Source organism: Filicampus tigris, unplaced genomic scaffold, assembly GCF_054856515.1.
Source record: "Filicampus tigris isolate MCC_2025a unplaced genomic scaffold, RoL_Ftig_1.0 HiC_scaffold_25, whole genome shotgun sequence".
Taxonomy (NCBI): Eukaryota; Metazoa; Chordata; class Actinopteri; order Syngnathiformes; family Syngnathidae; genus Filicampus; species Filicampus tigris.
This window is the reverse complement of record NW_028233406.1, coordinates 202,050-229,895: the sequence shown is the minus strand read 5'-3', so window position 1 is coordinate 229,895 and position 27,846 is coordinate 202,050. Positions and strand designations below refer to the sequence as shown.

Here is a 27,846-nt window from a genome sequence, read left to right as displayed (position 1 = left end):
CCTGGTCCTCCGGTTCGTGTTTTGTACTTATACCCTATGTCTGGGCCTCTTCATGGTTTACATGCATAGCCAAATTATGATAATCTACAAATCACCGACAGGGATTGTGGAAACATTTGGTTTTGGATTTGGTAGCCGTGATTCAAAGTGCGCCGCTCCAACCGTATGGGCCGACTCCTTGGCCTGGGCTATCCGCCGACAGCGCACCTTGCGCGGTCACATTTTTCGGGCGACCCGCCTAAATTTTGGCTCGGAGAAAACTGTTGAAAATTGGAATTTTCATCAATTTGAGCCACTCGGGACCTTACCCGCCCCCAAATATGGTTCTAATCTGAGAGGCCGTTAGGGACATCCCGGTAATTCAGGAATAGCTCTCACACTTACTACTGAAATGCTTTCATACACACAAGTGAAATTTTAATTAGCATAAAATTAGGATAAATAGACGTTCCGAAGCCGAAAACTATGTCCGTTATGTGATTATAAAAAAGGCCTATACAGGTGTTTTTAACTCGTAAGGATGGGTGAGGAACCTAAGCTACCCAATATTCCAAAATGACCCGTACCTATCAAGTCGTAAAATTAAGGAGTCAAAGGCACAACAGTGTGAGCTATTTGAACGAATAGGTACAAGAGGTCTTTCCACAGAAGAAAAAGAATCTCAGTTGAGCACCAACAGAAAGACGAAAAGACCTTGGGAGTGAACAGGCCACTGAAAAGAAAAATGGACAGTCAGTACATACTTTAAAATACTTCTATCCCTACCTACCTTCATGAATAACAGTCATGTATGTAATAAATACATTTTTTTATATACTTAGATCTGATATTTCTACAGATGGATGAAGCCAATGCTTCTCGCAAGTGTATACACAAAATATTTTTTTTCCCTTGTAATGATTTTTTTTCAAGTATTCATAATACTAGTTTTATACATGTTTTATTTTCTTTTTTTACAGCTAGTCAAACCAGAGATGTTTACACACAAGTGTAAGTGAGAAGGGAGATCAACTCATCCCCCATTGACTGTCAAGGTCAATACATTTTTTTGTTTGAATCAAACATTGAGAAACATTTTCTTGAGGAAAAAAAAAGTATGTGTATGCCGACGGCCAGTGTGTGTGTGAACTGTAAAAGACTATACAATGAACCCACCATCTGGTTGCCATGAGAAACATCTTCTAGAAGTCTCTGTAACAGAAAAAGAATTTGGAAAATGTGTTATTATTTTGTTTTCTACAGAAAACGAACATTCCATCTCAGTGGTATCCTGGAACTCAAAGTAATGATGATGAGAATGGTGAGGATAATTCCTATACGTCCTCAATCGTTGATCAAAACGTTTCTCAACATTCAGGTATGTCAATATATTTTCAAGAATGCCTTTTCTACAAAATTGTCAATCCAATGTTTAATGATATGAGTTATTTGTTATGAAAAAAGCAAGTGTTGTGAAATGGGGCAAATGGGTGAATCAGAAAAAGAAAGGAGAAAATTGTATGTGTGGGACATGGCTTTGTAAAAGCCTTGTCCATAAATTCCATCTTCTGGTTGCCATGAGAATCGCAGTATGATTTGTAAACTCAATGACTCCCTCTTCTGGTTGCCATTAGAATCACATCCAATGTATGCACCTCTTCACATCAAAAGTAGTTAAGAATACATTGTTTGTTGCTGATGACACATTAGATTAAAACAATACCTGTTATGTTTTTCTGAAACACTTTTTAATTATGTTTAATTTGAAGGAATATTATTTAACCCTTGAAGCAAATGTTTTAATTTATTTATATTTTTAACAAAGTTGATATATTCAACTTCAAGTCTCTTTTAACTTCATAGAGTTTTAAAAAACTGATACATTTACATGTAAATATGTTTATTTTAATTTAGTGAAGTACAGTTTACCTATATTGATATGATTTTTTTTTTTTCATTTTTACAGGATCACCTCAGAGAGCTGAGGATGATAATAGACATGTGAGGCCTGTCATTCTGAGACCTTTCACAAACCGTGAGATAAGGATGCAAGAGAACATCACGCAATGTTGATTGATGCCCTGTAAGCTGTTAAAGCACTGATTTCCCTGGCTGACAAGATAACCTCATTATGGTGAAACAGTATTCAACTCATTACCTCCTGAACAGGTGCTAAAGCTCTATATCTTGTTTTTATATCACGTGTATTTTTCATGTTTTCTAGAGGCATGATTTTTTAAAATATTCTATGTATGCATGATTTCTCGATGATTTAAGTTCCATGTACGCATTTTTTTGTTTCTTTTTTTTTTTACACTGTTATTTCTAAGACATATCATGGAGAACTCTGAAACAAGGGCTATGGAGACAAGCAGTAGTTCATAAATTGATATACAGTAAGTATTCTCTAGTAAGGAATTGTATTTGCATTGTTCAATATTTACTGAGAACAGAATTTCCTTATGTGGGAAAAAAACTACGGTACATGTCCTGTATGAACGTGCAAGTATGTTAACAAAATAGATGTGTAACAACACAAGCAATATTATGCAAAAAAAAAAAAAAACATTTTCGCCCAAATCTTTATTCAACAAAATCTTCACTATAAAGTACAGGTATATGAACAAAATACAATAATACAGTACAACAAACATGGTCCAAATACTTTTGAAAAAATACTGTAAACACTGTAACACCAATGCAGTACAGTACTGTACTTAACTACAGTAAGTAAACTGTACTGTATTTTAGTGTTGATTTTTCTCAGACTTGGGAAAAATTAGTCTATTTTGAGTTGTTCTGTTGGCTTCATTCTTTACTGTATCAAAATGTTTGTCTGCGTATCATACAGTTTTGTTAAAAAAAAGCATTTTTGGTAATCTCCATAGCTTCCTTGCTGGACGGTGGCTTTACATCAGGACTTTTTAAAAGTCTCATAGATTTGAGTTTTTCCGACTCCAAGTGTCTCCTGGATGTTTTTTACTTCGCTTAATCGGATACATTTCACTCTCTCTTCCACGGTCATTACTGTTAGTCTTCGTTTGGATGCCATGATCTACAGACGAAAATATAAATGAATACATAAATCTTTTGCAATTTCAGTAAAACGCATGCCAAAGAAGTAACTTTTATGTCGCTGTTTTGGATCCGATGATGGCGGAGTGGTCAAAGTTTTTCAGTAGTATCGAGTGAGAACTGCTTGAGTTTGCGCTACTGCGGACTTTGCTATGGGTTCCGGGTTCCGTATACAGTACCGGAATTTCGTTGTAAGGAATCGATCGTTAATGTAATACAATAGTATAAAATTTAATGCATAGGTTTTTTTCTGAGTGAGTAAATTTCCGTTTGATCCGATGATGGCGCAGCGGTCAAAGTTTTTCCGTAGTATAGAGCGGGGACTGCTTGAGTTTGCGCTACTGCAGGCTTCGCTATGGGTTCCGAATGCCGCAACTTCCGTTGTAAGGAATTGATCATTAATGTAATATAGTAGTAGAAAATGTAATGCATACGTCTGTTTTCCGGGTGAGGTAATTTCCGTTTGACAGAGGTCCGTAGGTGGGAATACTTACTGTACCCGATAATTTACAAGAGATAATGAATGACATACACAAACAGATATCAGATGAAGTTATACCTTACCCAATACAGATTGATGATGGTGATGACAGGGATCCATTCAGAGCAATATGTCATAGTGAAGATTTTGAGGATTTCTTTAACCCTTTAGAAGTTGCATTAGCCCATTTAAAACATCCATCGCAAACAAACACAAAGTGTTACAGAACACATGCTCTCACAACAACAACAATACGATGAATTTAATGACACAAAGCTCTGAGGATTCAGACATGCAAATCACCGGAGTAGAATTACTGAAACAATCATCACAAGCAATTGATACTGAACACCTACTCACACAACAACAACAACACAATGAATTAAAGGGACACTTGGGTGAGCTTAACATTGGCACTTATATAACAGGTTTGCATGTAAAAATGACATCAGTACTAACATGCCCCCTCCTCCCCCAAAGACTCTGGAGTGTTTTATGGTCTTTTTTTGTGATTAGCTTGACGACAAATTGCCCCGCCCCCTTATGGGGAGTGGCTTATGTTATGTTTTGGGTCTCAGCGGTCTACGTCACGGGAGGGAGCCAAGCGTGGTAATATTGCTCGCTTTGCCAGTTCTGTTGTCTAAAACGGTGACCGATCGGCACCAAAATGCGAATTACTTCTCTTGTCCACTTCAACTTATGAAAGTATAAAAGTGTTCTGCACAATAGTTTGGATTTATTGACATAAAACGTGACCTCATCATGATCACCTCCACAAAATCAATAACACCGTGGCGATTGCTCCTCCACTTTCACAAGCTGAAGCGGACAAGAGCATGAATGAGCACACGAACCCCGAATGGTTATATTTCGGACATTTAGCGACGCTAAACTCTTGTCAACTCTCGGAAGGCAGACTGTGACTAGCAACGGGCAGGAGATCAGGCAAGCATGGATCTTTAGTTCAGTTAGTTAGGTACAGCTAATAACAACAAATAGTTTCAGGCCGTTAAAACAAAAGGCGTTAGCACAACAACATTAGCTCCTTACTGTCCGTGCAGCGTGTGGATGTGATCATGAGCCGTCATGTCGCGGGGTTGCCTCCCAAGCAGTTGCGTGGGTCTTCCGACACCGCTTGCAGCCGCGAGAGTGAAGCGGCGTCAGAGTGAGGTAAGACCTCATGGAACACCGGGAGTGTCGAAGCTGCGCATCCAACTCCACAACCGAGTGTTGCCGCATTAGAACGCACCATTTCGGCTGTTACGTTCCATTGTGGACGGCGTGTTGTCGGTCGAAAAAATGCGGCCATTCCTCATCCAAGTCCGTCTCATTTCCACTTCAGTCTCTGTAAATATCTGACTGGTGTTTAATGCCTCGCCTGTCCTAACCGTGATCAGCAAAGAAGCAGGGTTTTTTATTTTTTTTAGCAAAGAAGCATTGTGTGCTGGTCCCAGCCTAAATCTATGTAGCTCTGCTCACTTCCACAATTCCTCATTCTCGTATAAATCAGCCACGGAGAGGTTAATCCTTTTGATATGTTGAAGTGGGAATTAGTAGAGATGTCCATATAAATTTTGGTGCCAATTGATCGCCATTTTTGGACGTCATAAGTAGGGATGTGCGCGACTAGTTGTTTAACCGTCTACGATTTATTAAACATTTAGTATTTTCGGTCGGTTAAACACTGCATTAAGTATCACACATCTTGTTCCTCACGCCTCTGCCTCTGTCAACAAGCTGAGCACCAAGTAGGGGAAATTGCCCCCCCCCCCCCCCCCACCACCACACACCCACATGTACACGTAGTAGGGGGCGGGGACACTAAGTTTGGGGAAGAAAAGTTAATTCTGAAAATGTCGAAGCTACCACGAAAAAAAAACAGCACCGTTTCGCACATCGAGGTGTTTCCTTTGGATGTGGTTTCTCATCGCTCCGGTAGAGTAGTTGTAAGTGAGTTTATGCAGAACCTACAGGTCGATGATGGCGGAGCCGGGCCCAGTGGGCATGGCGGCGGGGCCAGGCAGACGAGCATGAGAGCGTTTGTTCCAGGTGCTATGATGCTCACCGCACAGCAATGATTACCCAACTAATTTGTGAAATGACTGCCCGCGATATGCTGCCGCTTTCTTTTGTTGAGGGCAAAGGGTTCGAAAAATTAATGCTGTATATCGAGCCTGAGTACACGGTGCTAAGTCGCAAAACAATCATGCCCCAACTCGAGAGTAACCATAACCAAATGAAAGAGGAGATGCTACGAGCGTTTGAGCGGGTCAACTACTGTATGTGGCCATAACTACAAACGGATGGACGTCCATAGCCACCGAATCTTAGATGACTATAACGTGTCATATGTGGATGAAGGACATCTCCGCAGCTGTGTGCTTCAGACATGTGCCTTGGAGGAAAGACACACAGCTGAAAACTTGGCTGCTCACCTGCGGAGTGTGATGGGTACGTGGGCACTAGAAAATAAAGTCGTCGCCCGTGTGCATGATAATGCCGCTAACATGGTGCTGGCAAATGAGACCCTGCTGGACTGGGAGTCAGTACCATTACTCATTACATTATTCATAATAAATGTCATGCATTGCATTGACAAATGTATCAGAAATGTATTTCTCTTACAATTGTTCACCTTTATTCAGTCAGTTGTTGTTACTTCAATAGAATTTAAATTAACAAACTGTCCTGAATGTTTGGGCTAAAATAGCCCCTAAATACACAAAGCATTTGCATTGTAAACTTTGAATTCAATGTGTATTAAATTTCAAGTTTTCTTGCTTATAGACTAGTCTCAAATTTTATTTGCGACTAGTCGGCGGGCAAATTAGTCGAAATTCCAATCCCTAGTTATAAGCAATGAAAGTACAATGATTTCCAATGGAGAGTTTGGAATCGGTTACTCACGTGACTCCGCCCGAACAGGGACAGAACGCTAGGGGGCGCGGCCATTCTCCTCATTAAATGCTATTTCTTCAATTTTCCTTATTATTTAAAACAATACTTGCATCCTCACAATTCAAAGTATTACTTAAGAAACACAGAATCCCTGTTTTTTCATGCCCCTATACCAAGGAAGGGAACTGGATGATGTGCCTTTAGGTATAAAGCCCCATTTGATTGGAGTAGTTTGCTTGAATATATTAGATCCACCAACTCTATTTGTTTATTTAAGTCATATATAACAATCTATATCACTGCACTTTGCGTCTGTTCCTGTCCCTCAAGAGAGAACCGAGCACCTTTACGACTGTGTCCCTAAGCCAACAAAAGGGCTCTATTTAAATACATTTTTTATTTAATTATGTCGTCTCATTTATTGCTTGCTATGATTGGTGTATATGTATTTAGGTATTCATGTTCTATTCTGTTTAGTTGCGACAGTCTGTCCATGTATGATTTGTTTACTTATTCATACTTATGTTAACATACAGCACAGTTTTGTTTGGATTGACATACAGTATGGAGTTTTACGCTTGTATGTGATTGGTGGGGGAGGGGTGTTCGTTATGGACAATCCGTGATGAGCACAGAAGTCCAGTAACCGAACACCGCTCGGGTTCAGATCGGGGGGGCCGTTCCTCCCAATCACACCTCTCCAGGTCTCACTGTCATTGCCCACGTGAGCATTGAAGTCCCCCAGCAGAACGATGGAGTCCCCAGGTGGACTCCCTAATTATCTGACCCCAAATTATTTACCATATATTTATTATTTGAACCGACATTAACCTTAGCTTCACCTTACCTAACAATTATGCGGGCTCGTTCTGTAAGAGAGAAGACCAGAAAACCAATCAGCCGAATCACCAAGATTTTATTCCTAACAGCAAAAGCTAATACAGTATCGGGGGCTCGGTTCCCTCTCAATACAGATCTGTGCGCTCCTGTGGCCATCAGAGAGCGACACCACACCCGAGTTGCCCCGAACAGTTATAGAAAACAATATGCAAATTAAACACACCAAAAACACTAGCCACTATCATTTCATTAGTTACATGGTACCTGCAATATATTTCTTCAGATGCTGATTGGTTCTCTTTTCACCGCCGTCTCAGATGACGCCTTTTCTTGTGCACATGACTCGCTGGGTTGTAGCTCCTGGAAACACCAAGTTATCTGCATTTCAAGAGACCGGGGCCTTCAGAGAAACTGTGGCCCCCGCCTTTGTCTCCCTTTTTTCACTGGCGGCACCTGGTACCATCAAACCTCCCACACATTGTGTTCCTCCGATACATTCACTCCCCTGATACTGCAACCTTGAAACAGCTCTACTTCTACTCATTTGTAATACAACTTTGAATTATTAATAAATGGTTTACATTTATATATCTTCACAAACTAATAATAAAACCCTTCACTAGCAATGCATGTGTATGTCTTCACAAACTAATAATAAAACCCTTCAAACCTGTGGTTTGGATTTGGCAGCAGTGATTCACAGTGCCGAGCTCAAACCGTAGGGGCCAACTCCTCCGCCTTGGCTATCCGCCAAAAGCACACCTTTCTCGGTCATAATTTTCAGGCGACCCGCCGATTTTCTACTTGAAGAAAAGTGTTGCAAATTATAATTTTCATCAACTTAAGCCACTCAGGGGATCTTGCCCGCCCCCAAATATGGTTGTAAAGCCCTTACTTCATAGACAATTTGTTGTTTTGTGCCTTAAAACGACATGTGTGGCTGCGCTGTCCCCTGTGCTCTTCGTGTACCTTTCTTGACAGGCGTTACTTGTAGACTGAAATTGTCACTTTCTGCTTCGGCACGTATATTTATGCTAGATACACTTGTAAATATGCATCTACAACCTTTGGTTTGGATTTGGCAGCTGTGATTCACAGAGCGGAGCTCCAACCGTAGGGGCCGACTCCTCCACCTTGGCTATCCGCCAAAAGCACACCTTTCTTGGTCATATTTTTCAGGCAGCCCGCCGAATTTCAACTTGGAGAAAAGTGTTGAAAATTATAATTTTCATCAATCTAAGCCACTCAGGGGAAATTGCCCGCCCCCAAATATGGTTGTAAAGCCGTTACTTCATCGACAATTTGTTGTTTTGTGGCTTAAAACGACGTGTGTGGCTGCGCTGTCCCCTGTGTTCTTCGTGTTCTTTTCTTGACAGGCGTTACTTGTATACTGAAATTAATGTCACTTTCTGCTTCGGCACGTATATTTAGGCAAGATACACTTGTAAATATGCATGTACAAACTGTGATTTGGATTTGGCAGCAGTGATTCACAGTGCCGAGCTCCAACCGTAGGGGCCAACTCCTCCGCCTTGGCTATCCGCCAAAAGCACTCCTTTCTCGGTCATATTTTTCAGGCGACCCGCCGAATTTCGAGTCGGAGAAAAGTGTTGAAAATGATAATTTTCATCAACTCAAGCCACTCAGGGGAACTTGCCCATCCCCAAATATGGTTGTAAAGCCCTTACTTCATAGACAATTTGTTGTTTTGTGACTTAAAACGACGTGTGTGGCTGCGCTGTCCCCTGTGCTCTTCTTGTGCCTTTCTTGACAGGCGTTACTTGTATACTGAATGAATGTCAATTTTTCCATCGGCACGTATATTTATGCTAGATACACTTGTAAATATGCATCTACAACCTTTGGTTTGGATTTGGCAGCTGTAATTCACAGTGCGGAGCTCCAACCGTAGGGGCTGACTGCTCTGCCTTGGCTGTTCGCCAAAAGCACACCTTTCTCTGTCATATTTTTCAGGCGCCCCGCCGAATTTCGACTCGGAGAAAAGTGTTGAAAATTATAATTTTCATCAATCTAAGCCACTCAGGGGAAATTGCCCGCCCCCAAATATGGTTGTAAAGCCGTTACTTCGTAGACAATTTGTTGTTTTGTGCCTTAAAACGACGTGTGTGGCTGTGCTGTCCCCTGTGCTCTTCGTGTGCCTTTCTTGACAGGCGTTACTTGTATAGTGAAATTAATGTCACATTCTGCTTCGGCACGTATATTTCTGCTAGATACACTTGTAAATATGCATCTACAACCTTTGGTTTGCATTGGGCAGCCGTGATTCACAGTGCGGTGCTCCAACTGTAGGGACCGACTCCTCCGCCTTGGCTATACGCCAAAAGCACACCTTTCTCGGTCATATTTTTCAGGCGCCCCGCCGGATTTCGACTCGGAGATAAGTGTTGAAAATGATAATTTTCATATACTTAAGCCACTCAGGGGAGCGTGCGCCTCCCCCAAATATGGTTGTAAAGCCCTTACTTCATCGACAATTTGTTGTTTTGTGGCTCAAAACGACGTGTGTGGCTGCGCTGTCCCCTGTGTTCTTCGTGTTCTTTTCTTGACAGGTGTTACTTGTATACTGAAATTAATGTCACTTTCTGCTTCGGCACGTATATTTAGGCAAGATACACTTGTAAATATGCATGTACAAACTGTGATTTGGATTTGGCAGCAGTGATTCACAGTGCCGAGCTCCAACCATAGGGGCCAACTCCTCCGCCTTGGCTATCCGCCAAAAGCACTCCTTTCTCGGTCATATTTTTCAGGCGACCCGCCGAATTTCGAGTCAGAGAAAAGTGTTGAAAATGATAATTTTCATCAACTCAAGCCACTCAGGGGAACTTGCCCATCCCCAAATATGGTTGTAAAGCCCTTACTTCATAGACAATTTGTTGTTTTGTGCCTTAAAACGACGTGTGTGGCTGCGCTGTCCCCTGTGCTCTTAGTGTTCCTTTCTTGAAAGGCGTAACTTGTATACTGAAATGAATGTTACTTTCTGCTTCGGCACGTGTATTTATGCTAGATACACTTGTAAATATGGATCTACAACATGTGGTTTGGATTTGGCAGCATTGATTCGCAGTGCGGAGCTCCAACCGCAGGGGCCGACTCCTCCGCCTTGGCTATCCACCAAAAGCACACTTTTCTCGGTCATATTTTTCAGGCGACCCGCCGAATTTCGACTCGGAGAAAAGTGTTGAAAATGACAATTTTCATCAATTTAAGCCACTCAGGGGACTTGCCCGCCCCCAAATATGGTTGTAAAGTCCTTATTTCATAGACAATTTGTTGTTTTGTGCCTTAAAACGACGTGCACTCACAGAAATTATTTATGGAAGAGTTAAGTTTTATGCATTTTCATCTATTAGATATGATTTAAAAACAGATATTTTTAAAATTAATGCATACATTTAATTATAATTTCTGTAATTGAATCAATTTTCAAATGTATTAAATTTAATCAGTTAATACTTACTAACATCGTTTGAATAATCAAAGTTGTAAAACAAACACGATTATGTTATTTAAAATTTAAGTGATTGGTTTTCATAGACGTTATGAGAAGTGAAAGAACCGGAACCGGAAACGATGCTCTACACTTACCGCCATCAGGCCCATGAGGGTATATGCAGTCGTCCATGTGATGGTAAGTAATCTGAGACATCCTATGTATAATTACTCCAAAATATGTCATAGTTATGCGCTTTATTTCACATCGTGTCAATATCAATTTATCTATGATCAAATCTTCGCAGTTGACATTATTTTAGGCAGTTTTATCTTGGTCACGTCGCGTGAGCGCCGGCCCCCGCTAGGCACTATAGTATCATAGTTAAGATAGCGATTTTACAATCTCGCCGGCCCCCCGGTAGCATCATAGCTAACAAGTTAGCCATTTCACAATACGGCGCCCGCTAGCTCATAGTGAACATGAATGATTTATAGCCGTACTAAAACTGAGCTGTTCAACGGTAATTAACTAAGTGTACAAGTCAAGAATCAATTTGAGTCAAAAATCTGGACTGTAATAGGGTTAGCTAGTGTTACTTGAATGACTGCTTTATAGAGTACTATATTTAAATCTAAACTTTGATTACAAAACTAAATGTTAGATGCCTCTTTTATTCTAACTTCTATTCTTTTTCCCCCAGATACCTAACTCTTGGAGTATTTTTCTCATTCTCCTCACGCACAGATTTCTCACCTCCATGTGGCAACATAGATGTTGTAAGTATAAGTTAAAAGATGTACACATCAAAATGTAGCACAGTTCAAATGTAGTTCATATTAATTCACAATTCATGTAATGTTTAAATGGTTCACAATATGTTGCTTAATTGTTCAGATTAAGCATGTTAAAGGCATTAGCTTTTTGATTTACAATACAAAAAACTCAGACTGACAATGTCTGATCTCGGACAAGGTTGGAAGTGTACATTTTTCAGGTGTTGTTGTACATTATGCACTTTGAAAAGGAGGTGGATTTTTAGTGCCTTTTTTTGGAACATCATTGAAGATGTTAAACTAACAGACTCAATCTGAAAGGCAGCTTGTTTTACAAATGACCTAATTGATTTGTTATCCTTTGTCTTCGTCCATTTTTTCAAAAGCAAAAATATAGAGGTTGATAGCTTGGTTATTAAGGAATTAGCAGATTCACTTTGTAAATCTAATCCTTTGGTAAATGCACTGGGAAAAGGTGGCCCCCTTGAAACAGTTTATAAGAGAAAAGCGTACTATAAAGAAGTGTTTAAGGTTGTCGAGCCAATAGAGTTTGTTCTTGATCAAAACACAAGAAGGTCCTTTCAATATATCCCATTACTACGATCTTTGCAGCAGATACTTGATTCTCCTGAAGTGCTGAATAGTTATTGATAGCCACAGAACACAGAGCAGTAACACAAGCCAGCTTGAAAACCAGCAATATCGCTCCATAAGAGATGGTGTATACTTCAAGGAAAACCCTTTCCTGTCAGGTGATGAGTTAAAAATGTGTTTAACCTTATACATTGATGACTTTGAAATGTGTAATCCTTTGGGTACATCACGGAAAAAGCACAAGTTGTGTAGCATATGCTGGATTCTTAATAACTTGGGACCAGGCTCTCACTCAGCACTCACCTCTATTTATTTAGCAGTTTTGTGCAAGAGTAATGATGTAAAAACACATGGATATAGAAAAGTATTAGAGCCACTCTTACATGATCTTGCTACATTAGAAAAGCACGGTGTCTGTTTCAACGCTTGGGACTCCAGTCAGAGGAACAGTGCACAGTGTTATTGCTGACAATTTGGGTGCCCACTCTTTGGCTGGTTTTGTGGAGAGCTTTTCTGGGCATTATATTTGTCGATTTTGTACTGCTCAGAAAGAAGAGATCCAGTTAACTGATGTTTATTCAGGTGCTTTTTCTCTTCGAACCAAAGAAATACATAAAGAACATATAAAGACTGCACGGGCCACTGAAACAAGTTGCTTTGGAGTGAAGAGAGCGTGCCCTTTAACCGAGAATCTTAACCATTTTCATGTCAGCAGAGGCTATCCCCCAGATAAAGTACACGATTTGTTTGAGGGGGTTGTACCATTTGAACTAGCGCTGTGTTTGACTATTATGATCTCCAAGAAGTATTTTAGTCTTGAGTCTCTTAACACACGTATCCTCAAGTTTCCTTTCAAGTGGAGTGACAAAAAGAATAGGCCTCACCTTATACCACACACCTATTCCAGTAGGAAGACAGTAGGTGGAAACGCCCATGAGAACTGGTGCCTTATACGCTTCCTCCCATTTCTGATAGGAGACCTTATACCCGAAAGTGAGCTTGCTTGGCAAGTGATACTAGATTTGAAGGAAATCGTAGAGTTAGTTGTGGCACCTGTTCACACCCAAGAGACAATTGCCTACCTTGATATCAAAGTGTCTGAGCACAGACAGAGACTAAGTGAGCTTATCCCAGGTGAGAGACTGAAACCTAAACACCACTATCTTGAGCACTACCCACACTTGATTATGTGCTTTGGGCCTCTTGTGGGTGTATGGACAATAAGATTTGAGGCTAAACACAGTTTTTTTAAACAAGTTGCCCGGCACACAAATAATTTCAGGAATATTGCACTCACTCTGGCAACCAAACACCAACAATTAATCAGTTATCATTTGTACTCATCTAGTCTCAGTGCGTCAAATCTGGAAGTGACAAATGTCTCTACAGTCCCTATTGATGTTCTGAATGAGGAGGTTGTAGTTGCTCTCAGACAGAAATATCCAGACATTAGTCAAGTTAATCTCACAAAGAATGTCACCACTAAGGGGATCAATTACAGAAAAGGAATGATGGTTGTATGTAATTCAACTGCTGGAATGCCTGAATTTGCAGAGATTCTGCAAATTTGCATCGTGGGAGAAGAGTTGAACTTCATAGTCCGTTTTTATTTTTGTTGGTATCAGGATCATTTCAGAGCCTTTCAGCTGACCTTGTCACGAGATAGAAAGGTTGCTCTTGTTCAATTTGTGGAGCTAAGAGATTGTTACCCACTTGTGGCCTACACAGTTGGATCCAGACGGATGTTGACCCTGAAGAGACACATCATACTCACAGGTATGATTTCCATATACTACAGTGCTGTGAGAAATTCCTCTAACAAAGTTTGTGGGAAGGGTAGAAGAGAGTAGAGGGTAGACTCTTCCCTAGTCACCTTACTTGGCTTCCACTCCTTCCTCACTCTCCAAGTCTACCCTCCTCCTTGCTTTCACCTTCTACTCTCATAAAACATTTTTTTTAACCTATCATTTATCATACTCCATCCTCTCTACCAGCTGTTCTCCCTTTAGTAACATTCTGTCTTCATTAACTCATCAGTTATATAAGCTAATACTGTATCCTGTCCGGCATGCTGCTTGTATGCTTCAGTATTTCTAAAAATCCGTCCACTCCGTTTGTGTCTCCATCTTAGATTAGCAAAGCAAGATGGCAGGACGAGTAACTTTCAGAGTCCTCTTTGGAAGTGAAGACGATGCAAGAAAACTCACCATTGAATCTGGAATACCAAACACCGTGGAGGAATTGGCTCTTCAAATAAAGACTTTCTTCCAAGTCACTGAGCCATTCAGACTTCAGTACAGAGACAGAGAAATGGATGATCAGTTCATGAACCTCTTAACAACTTCAGAACTTGAAGATAAAGCTACTGTGAAAGTTGTGTACATACCTTCTGAGCCAACCAGCTCTAATACACTTAGAAGAGATGCCAGCCCCACAATCCCAAATTCTCTTTCTACTGCCAGCACCACAATCTCAGGTACTCCTTCCAGGTCAGCACCTCATCACATGAAGCAAATGAATCAGATGACCAAAGCAGCAATGATACCATCATCTTGTCATCGACTGAGACCCGGTCCTGTTCTTGGCCCAAAGTCTTTGTTATTCCTCGCTTCTCATACTGTGCAGAGATGATGCTCCACACCGGATCTAATGAGTTCAATGCACATGGAACTTTGCTGCCTCTTACCCCAAAAGCACGTTCTGATATTCTTGAAGGCCTAGCTGAAGAAATCATTAAGTATACAGCATATCCCAAAAATGAACAGTTGGAAGAAGTGGCCAAGGCTCTTATACAGGCCCACCCATGTTTATTGGAGAAAGGCACTCGCAGTGGCTATTGTGGTTGGAAGCACTACTTAAAGATAAAGATGATGAACTTCAGATCAAAGCTCAGGTATGTTTTTTTATTTTTTTTATTTAATGGTTTCTATTTTGTCCCAATCCTAAGCACTAAGTCTTTTGCTATACCACATTAGTGCCGGCACAATGTGGTGCAAGATATTAAAGTCATTCAAACAGATTCATAGACTTGCATTTAATGTAAAAATAAAATTCTTTTTCTCAGCCGAGCTGGACATCCTGAGGTTACAGTCAACTCTCTTAAGAATAAAAGGAAAGGCCAGGACAAACCAGCGGCCAACATCAAGAAGCCCAGGAAGGCAGAAGTTAATTTCTGTCCAAATGTACCCAGAGGTGAAACAAAAGAGAGTATGGAGGTGGAAAGGGTGGCTTTACTGAGAGAAGTAAAAAAGATGAGGCTGAAATCAAGAAGAAGATGCAGCACACCTTCTCAATCAGAAGGCAGGAGGTTCTCAAGGAGCCAGAAATTCCAGAATTCCAAAAGAGATGGCCAGCACTCTTTGATGTCAGTGAGGTAAGTGTGAATCTGAAGAGTAGTAACTTTGTCTATCAATAACCTTCTTTATAAACTGCTAATGTCGGTCTCCTGTCCGTGTTGTCTTTCACAGATAAACTTGGAGTTTATGCGACTGACCACTGTACCTCTCACCTCTAAATTCTTTGGAGAACTAGATCGTCAGACTGATGGCCTGATCAGGATTTTTAATGCCAGAGGTGGAGCTGCTGGAAGAACGAGTGACGCCATAATGGCCCAGATAAATAATGTACGTTATGTATGTATTATTATTTTTAAATCTGATAAGCATATGGTTTGTGTGGCTCAGCTGCATGGGGAATCTCATATGTTCTAAGTTTCAAATATTTTTCTGGCACTTTCAAAATTACTGTTGTTCACTAAATGATCTTAGACCTGTGTGAGCAGTACCTGAGTGGTGTAAAACAAGATGATGGGGTGTTCAATATGGAAATGTCAGTGACTTGGTTTGCCTCACCACCAGTTTGTTAGTCTGTCTCTGACACTGACAAGCATGGAATCATGTAATGTTTGTTTTTTTTTCCCCAGAATGAAGACATCAACGTGAGGCGTGATTGTGTGCTGAGGTGTCTGAGCATCTACCTCAACGAAGACCTGGACACACTGGTTAAAGAATATGTGGTATGTATGTCAGCCTGCTGTCCTTTGTGCCACATGTAACTGATTTTCATCCAGATTTGTGATAACATGTGGCTATCATGAGAATGAGATGGACACGAGGACACATTGACCTTGACCATAATTAAGTTCATAATTAAGGCCAATGGATTGTTTGTATCGAATGAGAAATTCCCACAAGGCAACTGGTGGTAGTGCTATCACTTTGTAGGAAGTACATCCATTTGGTCCAGAAGAGCCTGAGGATAAAGTGGGCTGGGTCCTGACACCTAAACGCCCCCACTGTGCCAGGAACAACAGATCTCGCCCAAACAACAGGGTGAGGATACGGACACTTCATTGTTCTTATTACTTCATTGATGTGTTTTTGGAGTATTGAGTAAGAAATGCTTTTCAGGTAATGTCAGGTCATTTTGATTCCCGGTACTGAACAGATGGATTCTCCTGTGTTTGTTTGTGTGTGTGTGTGTGTGTGTGGGGGGGGGGGTTATCCCTAGGATGGATGTTATGAACTGTCTGCTTATGAACTCCAGCGCCGTGAGAACATAAAACAGAAGGAAGCTTTCTTGTCTTCTTTGAAGATATGCCTAGTATGTGGACATGTTAATTGGAATCCATTTCATGCTCTCTCCCCCTCTCACACTTTGTCTCCCCCTCCTCTGGTCTCCATTTTTTTCTCCCTCTTGCTCTTTCACTGTTGTCCCTTACTTGCTGTCTTCTCCCTCTTTCCTTTGGTCTTTTTCCTTTCAGTTTTTTTAAAAAGTTGGTCTTAATGGGTTATTACCATATTTTTCTACAATGTAGTTCACAAAGGTAATGTCAATTCTCTCTTCCTCCAATAGCATAACTTGCAGTATCTTTAAGATTGCTGTCCATGGAGAGAAACAGTGGGATAATTATTGTTTATCTTTGTCAAAAGGCAGCTGAGGATCTGAGGAAGTCAGTAAAGCCAAAGCCGGATATCAAGACGTAAGTCATAAAGTGGTGTAGTTGGAAGCATGAATTGTTTTTGTTGTTGGGTCAGAATCCATTGAGTAGTAGGGGGGCGTTTCCAACAGGTGAAAACGGCTGACCTGTTTTCTGAATCTGAGCCGTGATTGGTCGATGTGAGCAGTTGTGATGTCATTTTCGTCGACAGAAGACAAAATGGCCGCCCCCCAGAGATGGCTAAAAACGAGTGGATTAACACTTATTCCACAAACTCAGTATTTATCAGAATGCCCTGTTTCAACTAGTGGACTTGCATAGAACATATTCTTGGCCAAAGGATGAGCTGCTTAGATTTTGGTGGTCAAGATTAGGGACATCCAGCCCATCGTTCTGTTCTGTTTATATCCCAGGACACTGAATCCAGAGAGGCTGAGGCAGACATCAGGGAGAAGACCATGGGCATCTACACAGTCCGGGCAGAGGGTTATGGTCCTGATGGTCCAGGTGATGGACGCTTTGCTGACGTTGGTGTTGTGCTGGAAGGTGTGGAAGTTCTCCACAACCTGCAACGTGTCAGCCATGCATGCGTGATGCTATATGGACTGATATATGCACTCAACTTTAGGTATCCAAAAAACCTTAAGCGTACATTCGAAGTGTACCAGAAACTTATAATGGACCTGGACTCAGCAAACCTTTCTCCAAAAGTACAAGCACTGAAAATCAAATTGCTCCAGTGATTTGGTTGGCAATAAGCACACACACAGCCGGTTCCCGATTTTTCTTTCTTGGTTGTTTTTCGCAGACAGAAGTTGAAATGATCTCCTGGTTCTTGTTGGATGCCTCAGGGAAATACTTGTTAGTTGTGAATATTCACTAAATGTCACTTTAAAGACACTATTTCATTTCAAAGTGCAGTTTGAAACTGATGTACAATTTTTGGTCAATAGTTATTGTTGTAAAGTTATTGTTACTATGGTTGCTTTAAATAAGTTATTGCAGATAGTTTGCACTTTGCTCTGTTGAGCTGAATTGTTTCAGACATCTTAGAAAGATTTATTGAATTTTACTATGGTTGCTTTAATAAGTTATTGCACTGATAGTTTGCACTTTGCTCTGTTGTGCTGGATTGTTTCAGACATATTGGAAAGCTTTATTGAACTTGTTTGTTTTCTACTCGTCATGCTTTATATGCAATTTTTTTTTTTTTACAACTGAAAATTACACAAGCCTTTTACTTTTTACAGAGGAGAGGCGTGAGATGCTTTAGAAAGATGGATATTTTTTTTGTTTTTTGTATGTGCATTAACAAAGAGAGTTCAAAGTGGTCCGTCAGGATATGTTCTGTCCTGTAACAGCCTCAATACTTGGACGATGATATTTGAGAGGCTTTAAAAGGATACTTTACTATTTTTTCAATTTTCAGAAGTAAAACGTATTTTCTGTATATTAAATTTGATAACATTTTTTTACATGTACAATTAACACCTTTAAAAAGACATTTTACCATTTGCTCTCGACTAAAAATGACATCATGTCTTGAGGGCTCAGGTAACAACCAATCACGGCTTAGTCTTAATTGTACATGAAAAATAATGTTATCAAATTCATGATAAACAAGATATTAACTTTTTACTGCTGAAAATTTGTAAAATAGTAAAGGATCGCTTTGACGTTAATAACATGGTTCAATCAACAAGGTGGTCTGATTGTGCTAATGCATCATTATGATTGTAGTGAATGTAAAAGAATTACATAAATGTGATGCATTTTGATTAATTTGTTTTATTACATAAGCATAAATAAAATCTATTTCAAACAAATACATGATATTTGTTTTCTATAGGTAACCTGATTATTATGCAATCCAAACAATATACTTTATGTGTTTTAAATAAATACTCTCATTATTATTATTTTAGAGTAATTATACTTTATTAATACAAAATACATAAAATTGAGGATTATGCATTTCAAATAAATAAACATTATCACACTAATGAATATATATCACATAAGGTTTATTTGGTAAGTTTGTGTTAAAATTATCTAAAAAAAATAAATGGGATTTTGTCATGTAATAAAAATACATAAATCTTACAAGTTAGGCTTAAATATTTCTGTGAGTGTGTGTGGCTGCGCTGTCCCCTGTGCTCTTCGTGTGCCTTTCTTGACAGGCGTTAGTTGTATAGTGAAATTAATGTCACTTTCTGCTTCGGCACGTATATTTATGCTAGATACACTTGTAAATATGCATCTACAACCTTTGGTTTGGATTGGGCAGCCGTGATTCACAGTGCGGTGCTCCAACCGTAGGGGCAGACTCCTCCGCTTTGGCTACCCGCCAAAAGCACACTTTTCTCGGTCATATTTTTCAGGCGACCCGCCGAATTTCGACTCTGAGAAAAGTGTTGAAAATTACAATTTTCATCAATTTAAGCCACTCAGGGGAACTTGCCCGCCCCCAGATATGGTTGTAAAGCCCTTACTTCATCGACAATTTGTTGTTTTGTGGCTTAAAACGACGTGCGTGGCTGCGCTGTCCCCTGTGCTCTTCCTGGGCTTTTTGACAGAGTCGTTTACATGTACACTGAAATTAATGTCATTTTCCATTTCAGCGCATTTATTTATGTTAGATACACTTGTAGATATGAATATAGCACCTTTTGTTTGGATTTAGTAGGTTTTTGTTTTTTATGTCCAATTTGAGCTTTTCATCTCCTGAAAATGACAGTTTGGCCACGTGCAGTTATTTTGATAGGGGTTACGTGTAAACTGAAATTAATGTCATTTTATGCTTTCAGAGGTTTATTTATGCTAGATACACTTGTAAATATGCATCTACAGCCTTTGGTTCGAATTTTGCTGCCTTTTGTTTTTTTATGTCCAAAATGAGCGTTTCAGCGCCTGAAAGTGACAGTTTGGCCACGTGCAGTTATTTTGATAGGGGTTACGTGTAAACTGAAATTAATGTCATTTTATGCTTTCAGAGGTTTATTTATGCTGGATACACGTGTAAATATGCATCTACAGCCTTTGGTTTTGATTTGGCAGCCTTTTGGTTTTCTTATGTCCAAAATGAGCGTTTCAGCGCCTGAAAATGACAGTTCGGCCACGTGCAGTTATTTTGATAGGGGTTACGTGTACACTAAAATTAATGTCATTTTCTGCTTCTAGGCGTGTATTAATGCTAGATACACGTGTAAATATGCATCTATAGCTTTTGGTTTGGATTTGGCAGCCTTTTGGTTTTTTATGTCCAAAATGAGCGTTTCAGCGACTGAAAATGACAGTTTGGCCACGTGCAGTTATTTATATAGGGGTTACGTGTACACTAAAATTAATGTCACTTGCTGCTTCTAGGCGTGTATTTATGCTAGATACACGTGTAAATATGCATCTACAGCCTTTGGTTTTGATTTGGCAGCCTTTTGTTTTTTTTATGTCCAAAATAAGCGTTTCAGTACCTGAAAGTGACAGTTTGGCCACGTGCAGTTATTTTAATAGGGGTTACGTGTACACTAAAATTAATGTCATTTTTTGCTTCCAGAGGTGTATTTATGCTAGAGACACATATAAATATGCATCTACAGCCTTTGGTTTCGATTTGGCAGCCTTTTGGTTTTTTATGTCCAAAATGAGCGTTTCAGCGCCTGAAAGTGACAGTTTGGCCAAGTGCTGTTAATTTGATATTGGTTACGTGAACACAGAAATGAATGTCACTTTCTGCTTCGGAGCGTGTATAATTGCTAGATACACTTGTAAATATGCATCTACAACCTTTGGTTTGGATTTGGCAGCTGTGATTCACAGTGCAGAGCTCCAACCGTAGGGGCCGACTCCTCCGCCTTGGCTATCCGCCAAAAGCACACCTTTCTCGGTCATATTTTTCAGGTGACCCGCCGAATTTCGACTTGGCGAAAAGTGTTGAAAATAATCATTTTCATCAATTTAAGGCACTCAGGGGAACTTGACCGCCCCCAAATATGGTTGTAAAGTCCTTACTTCATAGACAATTTGTTGTTTTGTGCCTTAAAACGACGTGTGTGTCTGCACTGTCCCCTGTGCTCTTCGTGTGCCTTTCTTGACAGGCGTTAGTTGTATAGTGAAATTAATGTCACTTTCTGCTTCGGCACGTATATTTATGCTAGATACACTTGTAAATATGCATCTACAACCTGTGGTTTGGATTTGGCAGCATTGATTCGCAGTGCCGAGCTCCAACTGTAGGGGCCGACTCCTCCGCCTTGGCTGTCCGCCAAAAGCACACCTTTCTTGGTCATATTGGTCATATATTTTTAAGCCACTCAGGGGAACTTGCCCGCCCCCAGATATGGTTGTAAAGCCCTTACTTCATAGACAATTTGTTGTTTTGTGGCTTAAAACGACGTGTGTGTCTGCGCTGTCCCCTGTGCTCTTCCTGGGCTTTTTGACAGAGTCGTTTACATGTACACTGAAATTAATGTCATTTTCCATTTCAGCTCATTTATTTATGTTAGATACACTTGTAGATATGAATATAGCACCTTTTGTTTGGATTTAGTAGATTTTTGTTTTTTATGTCCAATTTGAGCTTTTCAGCTCCTGAAAATGACAGTTTGGCCACGTGCAGTTATTTTGATAGGGGTAAACTGAAATTAATGTCATTTTATGCTTTAAGAGGTTTATTTATGCTAGACACACATGTAAGTATGCATGTACAACCTGTGGTTTGGATTTGGCAGCAATGATTCACAGTGCCGAGCTCTTGCTTAGATACACTTGTAGATATGAATCTAGTTAAAAGTTTAATTTCCTTGAATGTCCTGTGGTGACCGTTTGTTGACCTTACCCACATAGTCTCCATATGCAGTAAAATGTGCCGTGCAAAGTGTCAAACAGGAAGCTGTCAGCAGAAGACATTTAACCGCAGACTGTTGCAAAGTGCAGATAAGAGGAAGTACCGCTATTGTCATGTGTCTGTATCTTTGAATGCATGCTGCTTGTACTGAATAAAAAGAGCATGGGGGGGCACGGAAGCTGACAGACTGGGGGAGAAACCACCTTGAGTGGCCTTCACTGTCCCGCGCGTAAGAAAAGCCAATCTTGGCTGGTCTGAGTTGCTTTTTACAGTCCTCTATTAGGCTTGTCTCGGTCTTCCGAGTGGAATTCCCTGACAGTGCTCGAAGAGAAAACGCTCTAGAGCCTGCGAACTTCTTTTTGGCTCTCGGGATCACTAAAAGGCCAGCATTTTGTGACCGAAGGTTTAGGAGTCTTGCTGCAGCATTTTGGACTAACTGCAGACTTTTAATACTAAACATGGTTAGACCAGAGAGCAAAACGTTACAATAATCAAGGCGAGACGTAACAAACGCATGGATTAAAATTTCTGCATCACTATTTAACAGAATTGGACGAATTTTAGCAATATTATGGAGATGGAAAAATGTAATTCTAGTAATGTTCTTAGTGTGCATTTGAAAAGACAGAGTTGGGTCAAATATAACACCAAGATTTTTTGTTGAATCACTTTGGGTAATAGTTCATTTATTGAGCCTCAGAGTGGTGTTCATAAATAGGTGCCGATGACGAGCAGGGCCAATAATCAACATCTCGGTTTTATCGGAGTTGAAAAGCAAAAAATTGAGAGACATCCATTGTTTAATCTCGGCAAGGCACGCCTCTAAATTACAGCAATTAGCCGGGTTTGTTATCTCGAGCGGCATATATAATTGGGTATCGTCAGCATAACAATGAAAACTAATGTTACATTTACGTATATCACCAAGCGGAAGCATGTAGATGCTAAACAATAGGGGTCCTAGTACGGATCTCTGCGTGACTCCAGATGTAACTTTACAAAACTCAGAAGTCGCATTGCCATGAATTACACGATGCGTCCTTTCTGCGAGGTAAGAATTAAACCAAGAAAGTGCTGAGCCTGAGATACCAACACATCCTTCTAGGCGTTCTAGTAGTATGTTATGATCAACGGTGTCAAAAGCAGCACTAAGTTCAAGTAAGAGTAGTAGTGTCGGAGTCCATGGCTAAGAGAAGATCATTAGTCACTTTAGCAAGAGCCGTCTCAGTAGAGTGATCGGCTTTAAATCCTGACTGAAGAATTTCAAATCGATTATTAGCGGCGTTATAGTCACTAAGCTGTTGCGCTACAACTTTTTCGAGAATTTTCGCAATAAACGGGAGACTTGAAACCGGCCTATAATTACTGAGGTTCTCTGGATCAAGGTTTGGCCACTTAAGCACAGGTCAAATAACAGCGGTTTTACAGGCTGCTGGTAGAGTGCCCGAGGTGAGTGATAAGTTAATGATATTTAAGACGGAGGGTCCTAAGGTTGTAAACAATTCTTTGATGAGTTTACCAGGAAGTTGTCTGTTTTGCCGCACCAACTAATTTTGTTAGACTTTCAAGAGATACTATATTAAAAAGAGATAGGGTTGTGAGACAGTTATCAGCCATAATAACCCTACTAACATCAGTTTTCGCGGAATTCAACAGGGTTTTAGGAGCCGTGTCCTTAATCTCTTCCCGAATGCGCTCAATCTTCAGCGTAAAGAATTGCATAAAGTCATGGGCTGAATGAGAGGAGCTATTGGAGGTCGGCAGCTGTTAGGTAATGAGCCCGCACTTGAAATTTTATCAAGTAATGGTCAGACATAACAGTAGTATACAGTAACACCATTACATTTGAGCATGCTAAACCTCGGGTAAATACCAAATCTAAAGTATTACCATTTTTATGCGTCTTTTCATCAATTATCAGCATGACATCAAAGCTATCAATTATTATCTGAAACGCCGCTGTAAGTGGTTCCAACGGGAGATTCATATGAATGTTAATGTCACCCATAATCACTATATTATCTACATGAGTTACCAAATCAGCCAAAAACTCAGAGAACTCATCTAAAAATCCAGCGTACGAGCCGGGGGGACGGTAAATAACTGCAAGAAAAAACGGTAATGAGGCGATAGATCGCATAGTGAGCACTTCAAATGTTTTAAGGCTAGAATGCGTGCTAAGTTTGAAATCAGATTCATAAATAAGCGCTACACCCCCAACTTTCTTATGAGGGAGCGCAACATGTGAATTAACGAAGTTTGGAGGCGGGCCAGAGACAATTACTCGATGCCGACTCATCTTTTTAGCGAGATCACAAGTCCTAGCTATATTCTTCTTTGTGATCTCTGATTGCCTCATCCTAGTATCATTGGATTCGACGTGTATCACTATGCCTGTACCTAGTGTTGCTTGCCCAGTGCTGGTGTCTAGTCCTTTTGCGAGTCAGCTCCCTAAGATTAGCTTCAATGTCGGGTGCTCTGGCCCCAGGAATACACATTACGGTGGCTGGATTTTTTAGCTTAATGTTACGGCTAATGGAGTCACCTATTATTAAAGTGCGGGAGCCAGTAGACCGAGGTGGAATGGAACTAGCTAACGAGCTGAATCTGTTACGCGTCTGAACAGGCTCACTGCAATTAGCAGGCCGCTTAGGGCTAATGCTAACCGGACTAGCAGGTTGGCTACAACCCATACTAACAGTTGTGTCCGCTATATCTACGATTACCGCATTATTCTGCTCTAGCTGACGGACACGTCCCTCTAGATGGGAAAGCCTTTCAATGAGATGAGTGCAAGTGGTGCACGAAGACATAGTTGCGTGTAGTCGCCCGGTGGATGAAGGCAGTTGAGCAGCCGAGGAGGTCCGCCGGTGTCCGAGTTGTTGTGCGGCCGAGACTGATGGAATCGGCGATCCGCTGCTTCCAAAAAATCTTAGTCTTATTAGTCTCAAAAAAAGAAGAAGAAAGTCGGAGGATGCGGGGGGGAAAAAGACTCGCTCGTTTGTCGTACATCTCTCCAGCGAATCTGCGGTGAGTCGGCGCGGACAAGGCGTTTTAAGCCACAATTCAATAAATGGTCTCCAAGCCGAGGGCGTTAGAACCATATTTGGGGCAAGATCCCCTGAGTGGCTCAAGTTGATGAAAATTATAATTTTCAACTCTTTCCTCAGAGCCGAATTTAGGCGGGTCGTCTGAAAAATGTTCCCGCGCAAGGTGCGCTGTCGGCGGATAGCCCAGGCCGAGGAGTCCGCCCCTACGGCTGGAGTACCGCACTTTGAATCACGGCGACCAAATCCAAACCAAAGGCTGTAGATGCATATGGACACATTATCTTGCATAATAGACGTCCCGAAGACGAAAATGACAATTTCAGTGTACACGTAACCCCTTTCAAGTTAACGACACGCATCCAAACTGTCATTTTCAGGTGGTGAAACGTTCATTTTGGCCATCAATACCGACGGTGTGGAGCTGGAGGACAGCGAGGATGAAGATGATGCCGTCCAGCAAGTGTCCTCCACACCTCAACACTGGCTGCGACGATGTCGCAAGGGATCAGCGAGAATAGAAGGACGCAGTCGGCCAGCTGGATGCTTCCGCTGTGGAGAATCTGGGCGTACTGCACGCCACTGCCCAGCCCCAGTGCCAAAGAGTTCTGTTTCTGAGCCGTTATACTTGGGAGGGGTGGCACGGAAGGAGTGAAAGACTGTATTTTCCTTGGGTCAAGGATTATGGCAGTTCAAAGTGAGGCGGTTTGGACTATGCAATACCCCAGGCACCTTTGAACACTTGATGGAAAGCGTCCTCGCTGACATTCCACACACCCGCTGTGTCGTCTACCTGGACAATCTCTTGGTCCATGCGGCAAACTTTTCGAGTGCGCTGGAGCACTTGCAGGAGGTGTTCAGCGCCATCCGACAAGCTGGGCTTCGTCTCCACCCCAAGAAATGCCACCTGTTCAGGCGAGAGACGGCATTCTTGGGGCATGTTATCAATACAGCAGGGGTGGCCAGCGACCCAGCAAAGACAGCAGCCATGAAATACTGTCCGGTACCGGATAACATCAGCGAGCTGTGCAGCTTCCTGGGCCCGGCGTCCTACTACCACCAATTCATTCGGGACTTTGCCACCATTGCCAGCCCCCTACACAGACAGACACAAAAGGGCCAAATATTCCTGCCAACGTCAGGAAGAAGCAGAAGCGGTGTCCGCGGTGGCAGCAGCCCTACGACAAGCCATCACCAATCACGAAGTGCCAGCAGCGGTCCCAGACATGGCAGTCGACCTGGTGGAGGTAAAACGTGCACAAGAGGCAGACCATGTCCTCGGCCGTGTCCGAGGATGGCTGGCAGCCGGCCAACGACTAGCATGGGAGGCCATCTCCATGCTTGACCAAGAGACTAAGGCACTCCACTCGCAGTGGACCGGCCTTGTCGTCCACGACCAGCTCCTCTACCGCCGGTGGAAGAATCCGTCCGGCACCCGCGACGTCCTCTAACTCCTGGTGTCATGTGACTTGAGGGCGCAAGGCCTTCGTTTGTCCATGGCTCGGCTGGAACTGGTCACTTCAGCGTCACAAAGGCTCTGCTCCGCCATTGTTCACATTTCTATTGGCCAGGGTGTCGCCAGCTCGTGGAGATACAAGTGCACCGTTGTGACACCTGCACACCACAGAAGGGTCCGACACAGCGCTCACATGCCCCCCTACAGCAGTACCCATGGACGGTGTGTGGCCGTTAACATCCTGGGCCCCTCTCCAACAACGGATCTGGGGAACCGCTACATCCTGGTGGCAATGGATTAATTCGCTAAATGGCCCGAAGCTTATGCCGTGCCTGACCAAAGTGCGACCACCACTGCCGAACACTTGGTGAATGAGATGTTCTGCCGGTTTGGTGCTCCAGAGGAATAGCACAGTGACCGGGGACGGAACTTTGAGGCCAAGGTCTTTGGCGAGATCTGCAAGAGACTCGGAATCAGGCAGACCTGCACCACGGCACTGTATCCCCAAAGTGATGGCTTGGTGGAACGGTTCATCCCACACTCTGGCCACCCACGTCCCTATCTTAACCAGCCGCCAGCAATGCAATGCATTTGACCCTGGTCTTGGGGGCGTACCGGACGGCGGTCCAAGAGTCTACGAGATGCATCCCGGCAGACCTGTTGTTTGGACGAGAGCTTCGGACCCCGTTGACCTGGTGTTCGGGCCCCCTCCTGAGCCGGAGTGGAGGGTGAGGCCAGCTAGGACTACTATGGCCAGCTGTGGGACCGACTCCGGGAGGTGTATGACATGGTGCGAAAGACCCTCGGCCAAGCCGGCTGTTGTCAGAAGAGGGCGTATGACGTTCGCTGCAGAGGGGAGGACTTTGACGTGGGTGCACAAGTTTGGGTCTACAGCCCGGAGAGACGGAGCACCTTGTCTCCCAAGCTCATGAGCCACTGGGTGGGGCCGTGCACCATCCTTGAGAAACTGTCTGATCTGGTGTATCGGGTGCAGCTAATGAAAAGGAACCGGGTGGTGATCCTCCACCGTGATCGGCTCGCCCCATATGACCACGGGCATCACCAGAGAGGGAGGCTATGGTAGAGGAACAGACAGAGGGACGCCAGTCCCCTCCAACACTAGCTGGGGGTCCACCACAACAGACTCGGCGTCATCACCGACCCCCTGCTTATTTGCGGGATTACGTATTGGACGCTGCGGTTGCTGAGGACAGCTCACAGCTGTGTAGCGGCACTGGGAAGGCATCAGCATCCCAGCATGCTTTACAGATCTGCGTAGGTTGTAAATGACATCTTAAATGTTCGTTTTGTGTCTATTGCCTCACATGTTTTTGTTTCGGCTGTCCCATTGTATTCTGGTGTGCAGTTCAGTTTGTTGTTCCGTAATGGCTTTGATTCGACACCATGTGCATGATGTGTCGACTGGTGACTTGCCTGCACCTGTCATTGTGTGACCAAGTTGTA

At 42.1% G+C, this 27,846-nt stretch overlaps 1 protein-coding gene across 3 annotated transcripts; it reads left to right on the top strand.

Moving 5' to 3' along the window:
* The first annotated feature begins 942 nt into the window (after positions 1-942).
* On the top strand, positions 943-27,777 carry LOC147126170 (uncharacterized). 3 transcript variants are annotated; one of them, XM_086023213.1, is made up of 14 exons: positions 943-1,034; positions 1,243-1,357; positions 1,946-2,148; positions 7,591-11,506; positions 13,723-13,873; positions 14,229-14,990; positions 15,162-15,470; positions 15,565-15,720; positions 16,020-16,112; positions 16,321-16,428; positions 16,607-16,699; positions 17,029-17,078; positions 17,450-17,543; positions 25,307-27,777. In XM_086023213.1, the coding sequence occupies exons 7-14, from the start codon at positions 15,372-15,374 to the stop codon at positions 25,445-25,447; spliced, it is 834 nt and encodes a 277-aa protein (XP_085879339.1). In that variant the 5' UTR covers positions 943-1,034; positions 1,243-1,357; positions 1,946-2,148; positions 7,591-11,506; positions 13,723-13,873; positions 14,229-14,990; positions 15,162-15,371; the 3' UTR covers positions 25,448-27,777. The 3 variants fall into 3 exon arrangements, with proteins under 3 accessions (XP_085879339.1, XP_085879341.1, XP_085879342.1); XM_086023215.1 differs by lacking the exon at positions 16,607-16,699; XM_086023216.1 differs by lacking the exons at positions 16,607-16,699; positions 17,029-17,078; positions 17,450-17,543.
* Positions 27,778-27,846: the final 69 nt, after the last annotated feature.

Excerpts from the sequence above, each read along its gene's own strand:
- LOC147126170 (XM_086023213.1), top strand. The coding sequence starts at position 15,372 with ATGCAGCACACCTTCTCAATCAGAAGGCAGGAGGTTCTCAAGGAGCCA. Across the intron at positions 16,700-17,028 it reads CTTCTTTGAAGATATGCCTA|GCAGCTGAGGATCTGAGGAA; the intron begins GTATGTGGACAT and ends CTTTGTCAAAAG. Across the intron at positions 17,079-17,449 it reads CCAAAGCCGGATATCAAGAC|GACACTGAATCCAGAGAGGC; the intron begins GTAAGTCATAAA and ends TTTATATCCCAG.